This window comes from Chinchilla lanigera, unplaced genomic scaffold, assembly GCF_000276665.1.
Source record: "Chinchilla lanigera isolate Chin_1 unplaced genomic scaffold, ChiLan1.0 scaffold00020, whole genome shotgun sequence".
NCBI lineage: Eukaryota > Metazoa > Chordata > Mammalia > Rodentia > Chinchillidae > Chinchilla > Chinchilla lanigera.
The window spans coordinates 163,424-174,581 of record NW_004955421.1 but is presented as its reverse complement, the minus strand read 5'-3'; the positions used below and the strand labels follow the sequence as shown (position 1 = coordinate 174,581).

Here is an 11,158-nt window from a genome sequence, read left to right as displayed (position 1 = left end):
AGACCAAAAAAAAAAAAAAAAAAAAAGAATGTAGGCCCAGAGGAAGTCCAGATTTTAAAACTTCTAAACTGTTCAGCAATCTTCTACTTTAAAATGCCGGCATCTACATTTTTTTCAATTCACTACAAGAGTTCAATAAAATCCCCAAGCTAAAGCACAACCCTTGGGCCACTCATCTCAGGGACTTATTCTCATCGAGGGCAGTTCACCCATGCATATTTATTCCAGATGAAAGGATCACACAGACACATCATATCCATGTTGAAAAACCCTCTTGTTTATTTGATTAAACAAAAATAAAATAAGCTGCATAGGAACAATTTTAAAGTCCAAAGAGACACCAACTTTGTTTTAAGGCTGTAGTAGCTGATACAGCATCTCCTTGCTACCTTCTCCAGCCTTCTCTGTGGACCACAGCGATACATTCAGAAGCCTGTTAGCTAACACAGGAGTTTTGGAACACTCTTCCATTGGTTTTTCACCTGCTCATTGCCTGTCATGCCTGCGGCCTGACTATTTATGTTTAAGATTTAAAAGCAATAACCAAGAGGGGAAAAACATAACCCAAACAGAAACCCACTTCTGCCTAAAGGTTTGGAGGAAAATCTATCTCTCCACCTATCCACGAAATGATGGGATGGGACACGCACTACCAAGGCAGTGCCGTGTAAAATGTGGCACAAGGCAGCCAGCACCCAGACAGGCTTGCTGCATGGCTTCTGCAGCCAGGGAGGTATTCAGGGGGTGCATACTGCTTGTATCAATTTGCCTTGCACAAATAATAAAAATTAGAGGTTTAACTTAATCATCCAACATGTCTTTTTGCTACTTTTCCCCCAATCCTGTCATTTAAATTTCTTTAAAAAAAAAAAAAAAGTAAAAGACTCAACCGAGTCATGTATTCTATACTTAAAAATTAAAGCATTTTTATGACCAGGCATTAGAGCTAATGGACATTATTAAGCAAGATTTATATAAAAAATACTAACAACCCTCCCACCCCCAACTATTCTTAATATGCTAGTTTAAAACATCCCTTTACCCACCCACCCTCACCTGCACTGACAATAAGGGAAAAGAAGAAAGGAAACATCTTACCACCTAAAAACAAGAAAACCCCGTAAGTGTGAAAAATCTCCCTCTGAAGAAAGACAACTAACAGACTGCTAGAAACATAAAGAACTATTACAGAGCTGGTTATGTAAAGAAAGTAAACAACTTGCTACACACGCCAACATTCAGCCAGTGTGCTCTGAGATAGCCTTAGGAAAAATACTACCTGAGCTCGAAAGTTAATACAATCATTAAAATGAGGTCTAAGACCATGTGGATACACAAAACTTTTAGAACCATTACTGGTTAAATGATGATGGAAAACATCCCACCAGGCTGGCTTGTTAACCCGTAAGATCAGTTTTAAAGAGACATTGTTGAGGTATTTTTTTCACCATGACATTTATAAACCCAACTCATGATTTAGTAAGAGTGGTCTTAGAATCCCCTCTTCCAGTCAAACCAAATATTAACCACAGAAGAAGAGGTAGAAGGTCAATACAGTATATATCCTGATAATGTGCTTCTCAAATTTATTATCAAGTATTTAACAAACATGGAAAGGAGAAAAAAACAAAAACAAAAAAAGCAACCCGTCAACATGTTACCTTTGGTAGAAAAAAATTAAAACACATAACAAAACACCAATACACACTTCCCAGCCACTGCTCAGTGGGAACAGTGAGTGCTGCAACATCATGGTGATGAACATCCTCCTGCTGGGTCCAGAAGCTACAGATACAATCACAAAGTCAAAAGAATTCTCATTCCCTTCAAATAATTGATGTTTACAATCAGGACTTTACAATCTCCCCTAAAAGGGTCTATTTGCAAACATTCAAAAACAGGTAAAACATTTTTCTCTTGAAGAGAGACCTAACGGTCTTTGACAGTAAGTCCTGCAATTGGTCAGATCACCCAGTAGTCTCGTAACACTGAGCAGCATGGAAAGGCATGCGTCAATCTTTTGGAAGTTGAGAGAGGTTGTTTAAGAACTACTTGAATTTATGACTACATTTACCTGACATCTTTTTAAAGGTCCAACATTTCTTCTTGGAGAAACAGTTCTAGATTTATGAAAATAGTTGTTCTAAAGGTAGCTTCCCACTTCCACCTACTTTCCACTGGATTAATACTATTCTTTTCAAGACCCTTTGGATGCTAACATGAGGTAGATGAAACTTTCACTGCAAGTGAGGTAGAACCTGAACAAGGAGCCGTCAGTATAGCACGTCCCGTACCCCAGGACATATAGGATGTCCTGTACACTTGTGTCCTCTGACCTGGGGCCCGCAGGAAGCCTGAGAAAGCTGTAGGGCCTGGGGAGGCCCTGGCCCTAGACAACCATCACGTGCAAGCACAGAGTTTGACTTTTATACAGCCCCAGACTGTTGGAAACTCAGTGAGAGAGATGTTCTTAATAAACACCATAAATATTTTTTGGCACCACTGAATGTTTTAAACAGAAAAAAACAAGCCTAAAACTTTGGCATATCTTTCACTATCTACCAGAACATAGCAATCTTAGAATCTTCCAAATAAGAAGACAACACATAATACAAACAGCACTCTCCTGCTTCAAGCCTAAAAGACATCCCTCCTGAAATAAGCTTTGGCTTAGAGTAAAATCGGGCTGAGCTGACTTCAAGCTATTCTCTTCCAAATTGATAACAAAGTGCCTTGATTCTGGCAACTTCTTTGGCCCAAAAATTAATTTAGGTTCTGTTCGTGGTACTCATGTGTGTCTCCCTAAGTAAGTCAAACTTAAAAGGGCACTGATTAAGGACTTAGTGCACTTGGGGAGCAGCTGTGGCCACTGGGCTCCAGCCTTAGTGCACTTGGGGAGCAGCTGCGGCCACTGGGCTCCAGCCAATTGAGTGCGACCTGCCAGCCACAACAGAACGCAGGTTCTGAGACAGGATTGCTTTTCGTGACCGAACTGACAGAAAGTGACTACTTTTACTTACAGACTGCAGTCTTGAGATGCTAAGTCGGTGCCAACACCTATGGGGTTATGCAGATTTCCATTAAACATTAACACCAATATTGAAACCTATATAGCCTATATATACAACACTAATGGGTACCTCCAAATATAAACTGACCTTACAGCCTTTAATGGGTACCTCCAAATATAAACTGACCTTACAGCCTACCTTCCTATTCCTGCCACTTAACCGTATCAGACCGATATGGGGAGTATTAGCTAATGAACACTTATTCCCTACAGACATTTTATTCTCCTTCTCTGCACCCAAGACTTTAAATTTTCACCCATTGAAGACTCCTCTGACCCAACTCTCATCTACTCTGGCATCACCCCATTATGGAGATAAGCATCAGAACACATGCTTTAGACAGCCTCACACTAGGGAGCACCAAGTTAGCTTTTACCATCTTTCACTGACTTGGAACAATCCTCACTATACAGAACACACTCTCCAAAGTGCTTAGCACCAATCCCTAAGGGTCAGGCATCAATCTCCAGCAGCCACAAATGACCAACTGTTTTATAAACAAAAGTTCCCCAAATGTGACCATGTTTTACAGATGCCACTTTCTGAGTTCAGAAAGGTAAAGGGCCAAACCAACATACATGGAAGAGACAGCAGCAGGAACGCTCCACTCCACACACCCACCTCAGAGGGCCCTGCTTGTTCCAAGACTGCAGGCTGCTTGCTCTACACTAAGATCTAACAAGTTTAGCCATGAAGCAGAAACCCCGGTTTTACAACCAAATCCACAGTGAAATGTTAAGTATTTACATCTACTGCTATTCACCAACTAAATGCCTCGATCAGCACCCAATACCTCCCCACATATGGGAAAGTTGAGAAGGAAACAGAGTGAAGATGATCACAGAAATAAAAAATAAAAGGCCAGTGATTAACTGAAATGACTTTCCCCAGTCATAATTATGACTTTGGTTTCTGAGAAAGCTTTTATCAAGATGCGTTTCTTCAATAAAATAAATTTTAAGCATTAAAAACCAGTTGTCTTTGGTGCTTAAACTGTGATCTAGTAGACAGCTGAGAGGAGGGGGAAACCACCTCCAAGTTACCCCAACAACAGAAACAGTGAGAATGTTTAGTGGTGGAAGGTCTTTCCACTTCATGCATCTCTGACTGTGTGCAGATCTGCTTGGTGAAGTAACCCCCTCACTTTGGTAACCCAGAAACCCTAGAATAAAGCAATGAAAGAGGGCCTCTCAAAGTGATAAATTAAGTATCAGAAATAAGTGGGGGGGAAAGTAGTTTGATTTGTCACATTAATCCATCCCCCTTTTTTGGACTAAAAAAAGTAAACTGCTCAATTTGTAAATTTCTCTGTTCATTTAAAAACTCCACTTTTGAGACAGAAACCTCAAACACGCGGAACAGAAACTGATGCATTAGACTGACTGTTGCAAATACAGGTTGCCCTTCTAGGCAACTGAACATCTGAGAGCATCTATTTTCCTAAGGACAGCTACCCCAGAACTGGTTCTTACTTCAGTATCTGGAGGAATGAATAAAGGGACCCACGTGGGTTCTAAAAAGCAAAGATTCGGCTACATTTGCTTTCCAACTGAAAGGCAAACAATAAAGCATTTTGCACCCAAGTCCAGCTCACAAAAAACCCATCCTGTAAAGTGACACATACACCATGCCACCCCCATCCTGTAGTGTAAGTCTGGCTTACACATATTCATTCTTTGGTACCAAGTTATATGTTTCAAAAAAAGGTATTATATCCTACATTTCAGGTTGGGGTGATTTGGTTTACAAATCCTTTACATTCAAAGGCCTTGGGGGAAAATTCACCTCAGCCATGAGGTCTTTCCTACAGGATGCCTGGGGTGGGGTGGGGACAACAATCCTGTAAAAGTGACCCACGCAGAGGTTTTGAAAATGGGCTGCTCCCATTAATTTGAGGTTCAAATACTATACTTCCCTGAATTTCCAAAGCAGGAAAAAATTGTGCTTTTAAAATAAAAGTTATTCCTCTGCCTATACTTCTTAGGAAAATAAGCTCCTAGCATTACAGAACATTCACTCTGTGGTCAGGGGCCAGCCCCGCCCCTGCAGAAGAATCCCTAGTTTGGGGGTGCCTTGCTTCCCTTCCCTAGTGCCCTCTACTTCCTCTCTCAGCATGGCAGTCCACGTCTGAAAACCCTCTGAGAATGAGGTTCGTTTTCTTCTTCCTTCCACTTAATGCTTTATAACCAACAACAAAATACGAATACTCAGCTTTTTGAATACTTTTAATTAAGAATCCTGAGCTACACCTATTTTGTAGAAACCAAAATGGGAACAGGTTCCCTAGGGTGTGGTGTGTCATTTTCAGCTTTACTATCTGGGCAGAAGATGGCTTTAAAATACACACACACATCCTACCTTAAAAGAAAGATAAAGACTAGATACCCTAAAACATGAATGGTCTGCTTTTCTTGGCTAGCAAGCCACAGCCATATCTCCTAGGAATAAGAAAAGATGCAGAAGATGTGAGACACACTGAGGTAATAAAAGAGAACAAAGGAAAACTCCTCTGTTGCAGCATTAAAAAAAAAAAGACTTTCCAGAAAAGATCAAACCACACAACACAATCTAACCCCAACAACACAGCATTATTCTCAAGAATACAAATACTCTAGCATTATGAATTTTAAATCCTATTCTCCCCACATTAGTTTTTTTTGTTTTCTCCTATTGTGTTTCCTTAGCTTAAGCTACAGAATCCACCCCGCCACACACATGCAGTGCCCTCCCAGCCACAGAGATGCTAGGCTTGTGCATATTACGCCCCACACCAGGGAAGAGGGAAATGAGAACTCCACTGGGGAAGGGAAGATGGCCTGTTGGAGAAGGAAATGTGAAGACTTATGAGGTAGATAGAAATTATCACTTCACAGGCTCAATCCCTGCACAAAAGATAAGTACATTCATCTGTAAAAAAATAAAGATGAGGTAGGACTTAAGCAATGTTGTACTTTTCTTGTTCTCTTTAAAATAAAAAAAGAAAAAAAGAAATTTCCCTGAGACTGCTTCTTCTTCGAAATTCAAAAAGAGAGAGACGCACACAGGCACACCCCAAACCCAGAAACCTAGTAGATACAATTAGAAAATGAGGATTCGATTGTTGCCAAAGTCCACCACAACGATCATTCCATCGGGGGTAATAGTGATGCCAGAGGGGCGGTCCATTTGCCCAAAGCCACTGCCCTGAGTACCAAACTTGCACAGGAAGCTGCCGTTGGCCTCAAACATCTGTACCCGGTGGTTCCTGGAATCAGCCACGATGATGCGCCCTTCCTGATCCACTGCCACGCCTTGTGGGCGCAGGAACTGCCCATTGCCGGTGCCCTCTGAGCCCAGGAAGCGTGCTGATTGACAGTCGGGGTGAATGACCAGAAGCCGGTGGTTGTTGAAGTCGGTGACCACCAAGTGACCCTCATGGTTGAAGGCCACACCCCTCGGGGAGTCAAAGTGCTTCCAGAGGGCCCCCTCAAAGCCATACTTATTCAGGAAGACCCCATCAGGCCCAAACAGCTGGATGCGGTGGTTCCGGGTGTCTGAGACCAGGATCTTGCCCTCAGAATTTACTGCCACATCCCAAGGGTAGTTGAACTGCCCATTTTTGGTTCCTTTCTCACCAAACTTGAGGAGGAACTGGCCCTCAAAGGTGAAGATCTGGATACGATGATTGTCCTTGTCAGCCACCACAATCCTGCGTGAAGTGTCACAGGCCACTCCAGCAGGCCGGTCGAACTGTCCAGGCCGGGAACCCAGGGTGCCAAATTTGTGGTGGAAGGAGCCACAGGGCTTGAACACCTGGATGCGGTTATTGCTGCGGTCGGCGACAATGATGTAGCCCTCCTTGTCTACACTCACCCCCCAAGGGCGGCAGAGCTTGCCATCACTGTCACCCTCACTGCCAAAGCTCAGGCCCGGAAGCCCAATGCCCACATAGCTGCGGCCTGACTTGACCACCACCTTGAAGGGGCTGTTCTCAATATGCTGGTTGCACATGGTCACTGACACCAGATGCTCACCCTCGAGCTGGGGCCGGTAGCTCACCACATAAGTCCCATTCTGCTGATCACTCACCTCTGCCCCGAACAGGTTACCATCAGGGCCCAGCACCACAGCTGACATTAGGTCACCCCCTGAGAGGCGGGGCTCACCGTCATGGTCATAGCCAATGACAGTGAATGAGGCCACCTTACCCTGGAGGGCCCGCTTGAGGCCATCACCTGTGGCCTTAGTGAGAGGTGCAAAGGCCCCACTGCTAACAAAGCCAAAGGACTTGATGGCAAGGTACAGAGCCTGGTCAGGGGGTGTGAACATAACTCGATCATCTTCCTGGGGCTGCAGGAAGCTCCGCACGGTCTTCAGCTCCTGCACCTGGGCCAGCATCCGGTCTCGGGCAAGCAGAATGTCCAGTGCCCTACCCTCCTCCAGGACCTGCTGCACAGCACTGATCGTGCTCTCCAGCTTGTTGAGGTTTTGCCGTAGCTTCTCTACCTGCAGATATAGAGACTTGGCTTTCACCTGGCGGATCTTCTCTACCTAGAGGAAAAGGAGATAGAGCAAAGCCTTAGAACCAAGCACAGAAAAAAAAAAAACAGAGAAACCCATACTGAGAGATAATCTACAAAAGACATCTGGGGCCTATACTCTTGAAAAACATAAAATCAAAGGAAAAAAAAACAGCCCAAAAAAGGCAGGCATCTGGTGCACTGAGGAGGCTGAGACAAGAAGATCACAAGTCAAGGCCAACCAGGGCTACACAGAAAGTCTAGGGCCAGCCTGGAATACACAAACACTGTTGATATTGCTGAGGCTTAATTATGGACTGATACTGTATAACGTTGATGTTACTGGTATTGTATGAGATAATGGTATTGTATCAAGATTAACTTCCTGATTTTGACAATCATACCATGACCATGTAAGACAGGAAATGAATGCTGGCATCTTTAGGGGTAAAGAGGCTATGCCCCCCCAAAATTCCAATTTATTCTCAAATCACATAGATATTTAGGCCTCAGTATCTGTAGGATCCATATCCATGGACTCAATTAATTACATATCAAAAATACTTTGGGGGAAAACCTATGCCTGTGCTAAACATGTACAGACTTTTCCCCTTGTCACCCCCACTACCGTACCTGAAATTGAACTCACAACCTTGCACTTGCCAGGCAGGCGCTGTGCCACTGAGCTAAATCCCCAGCCCCTTCCCTTGTCATTAATCTAACAATTATTACACTCTGGGAGGCTAAGGCAGGAGGGTCACAAATCTACACCCAGCCTAGACACGTCCATGAATCAAAATTAGAGGAAACACTGGTCAAGGATACACCTCAGTGCTGAGACCCTGGGTCTGTCCAATCTCCAGTACTTCCAAAAAGAAAAGGAAAAAAACTCTGCTTGGCATTACAAGTAATCTAGAGATTATTTAAAGTACATGGGAAAATATGCACAGGCTATGCTACAGTTTGTGTCTAGATGTCTCCCCAAAGCCTCATGCAGTCATGGGGCGGGCTTACGGAGTTTCTAATTTACTCATGGTCCAATGCTGGGATTATGGGCGTGAAGGCTATACCCGCCCTTGGGCAGGTAGCCCGCATACAATGTAAGGGAGGGAAAGAGGCTTGCTCTCTGCTGATCCTCCCTTTTTGCTTTTGCTGTTTTCCGCTACCATGAACTGCTGCCCTCTGCCATGTGCCACTCTGCCCTGGAGCCAGCTGATTATGGACTGAAACCTCCACAAACTGTGAGCTAAATAAACCTTTCCTTTTATAATACTGGGCGTCAGGTATTTTGCCTCAGTAATGAGAAAAAAGTAACCCAGACAGGCTATATGCAAATGTAATAGGTATTTTATATGAAAGACTTGCACACCCACAGTTCTTGGTATCCTTGGGGGAGGCTCTGTAACAAATCCCACAAACACTAAGGGAGAACTATATTTATATATTTAGAATGATAAAGCAAATATGGTAAATAATTGGCGAATCTGGGTAAGGGATATATTATCATTACTGTAATTATTATAATTATTACTGTAATTATTTCTAATTTAGAATTAAACAGAAAAAAAAACTAACAAAACAGTTATCTAACAAATGCTCACCAAAAGCCAGGTGTGGTGGCCCACACCTGCAATCTCAGGAGTTGGGAGGCTGAGGCAGGAGGATCGCTTCAAGTTTGAGGCCAGCTGGGCTACATAGTGAGTTCAAGACCAGCCTGAACTAAATAGTGAAACCCTATCTCAAAACAACCAAATGCTCACCAATAACCTGTTTTGAGCCAGATTCTTGAGGAAATGCAGCAACCAACTGAAAACAGTGCCTGTCCTCACGTTGTACAAGTTATTAAGTACAGAACTGAAGTCACTTAAAATGTTACTGGGTATTAAAAAGCACAAACATAATCAGATAGACAATGGCTAGGGAGGCCTGACCTAGACGGAAGGTGATAGAGTCTCCTTCACAAGTTCAAACCTAAGGTACAAGTATTTGTTTGGCATTTCAAGAAAGCAGTTCAGGGCCAGGGATATAGCTCAGCAGCACAAGCACCTGCCTGGCAAGTGCAAGGTCCTTAGTTCAATTCCCGGTAGCAAAAAAAAAACAAGAAGCAGTAGCTCAAGAAAGCAGTTCCATTTTGTTTTTGTGGTCCTGGAGATCTAGGCCAGGGCCTGCCACCCAAGCTAAGTGCTGTATAACTGTAGCTACACCTTAGTGATTTTTATTTTTTAAATTTTGAGAAAAGGTCTTGTTGAACTGCCCAGGGTAGCTTTAAATTTGGGTCACCTGCTTTAGCCTCCCGGCTAAGCCCAGTTTTAGGCACAGAAGTGATGCAAGTAAGACTTACGCTGTCAAACTGGCTTTATGGAGTGTACAGGAGAGGAACAAAAACAAGAGAATGGAGGCAGTGGGAAGGTATGACTGGCTCAGGCAACAGAGGTGGCTGTGTAGAGAGAGAGTAACAGAAAGGATACCAGTGGCAGGACCAGCAGGATGGAAAGACAGTGTCCATGAAAACACCGAATGCTGGGAGGCTGAGATCTCTTGAGTAATCTTTTTCTCCTTGTCTCTCTTATACATGCATGCATGCACTCACTGAAGGATTTTACAAGAAGGATGTGATGGGACTTAGTGGGAGAAATAATTCAAGATCACAAAAATCTTCCACAGTTTCTCTTCATGTCTGTCATTTTAGTTTGTACACACGATCAGACCACCCAGGGGCCTCACACATGCTGGTCAAGTGCTGTACCACTACTCTTAACCCCTGTATTAACTTGTTTTAAAGAACAGGTTTTGGGGCCAACAATATAGCTCAGAGGCACAGTGCCCACCTGGCAAGCACAAGGTGCTGAGTTCAATTTCTGATTTAAGAAAGAAAACAACCAGACACACAAACAAACAAAAAACAGGTTTTGGAAACTCGTTTTGGAACCTGAAAGTCCCTGCATCCCTAATCTGAGATGGCACATTTTGAAACCTGCCTGTTTCCAAAGGAGCTGTCTATACCTAAAATGCCATAACAGATGACATGGATTCTGACTTGTACAAGTAATTTGTGTTTCTGAAGTTGTCCCCCGAAAAAACGCTAGGCAAGGGGGTGGGATGGGGGGGTGTTGTCTGATCAATAAAATAGCACAACTTTCACATTCTTAAAAAATTTAAATACTTCAAAGTTCCCTGATTCTAAAATGATTCACTCTGTGGAGAGAACAAAGTTACCAACTAGTTTATACTGTGTGCAGAGAACCCCAAGTTCTGCATGCTCTGATGATCTAAAAGCCGTGGAAGTCTATTTCAGAATAAGGACCCACTGTTCTGAGGCTGGGTTTCAAACTGAATTTCCCTTGAGGGGTGATGACGTGATTTTTGACCCATTCATGCTTTTCAATCTGTTTGGTATGGAACCACAGCGTGTGTGCAGAGAGGCCCATACAGGTTCAATGAAAGAGAAGTTTTGTCCTTTGGTCTAACTTCTACTTTTGGTTCTGAACCATGAAATAAAATATATATATAAAGTAGGGGACACCACTAAAAATTTACAAAGGGAAGGAGGGAAGGAGGGAAGGAGGGAAGGAGGGAAGGAGGGAAGGA

General features: G+C 43.3%; 1 protein-coding gene across 1 annotated transcript in view; it reads right to left on the bottom strand.

Moving 5' to 3' along the window:
* Positions 1–255: 255 nt before the first annotated feature.
* The window catches only part of Trim71 (tripartite motif containing 71, E3 ubiquitin protein ligase), a 77,197-nt gene continuing 66,294 nt past the window's right edge, over positions 256–11,158 (bottom strand). Inside the window, exon 6 of the mRNA XM_013513644.1 lies at positions 256–7,601. Within this exon, the coding sequence (XP_013369098.1) occupies positions 6,150–7,601 (1,452 nt within the window). The 3' untranslated portion in view covers positions 256–6,149. The remainder of the gene's footprint in view (positions 7,602–11,158) is intronic.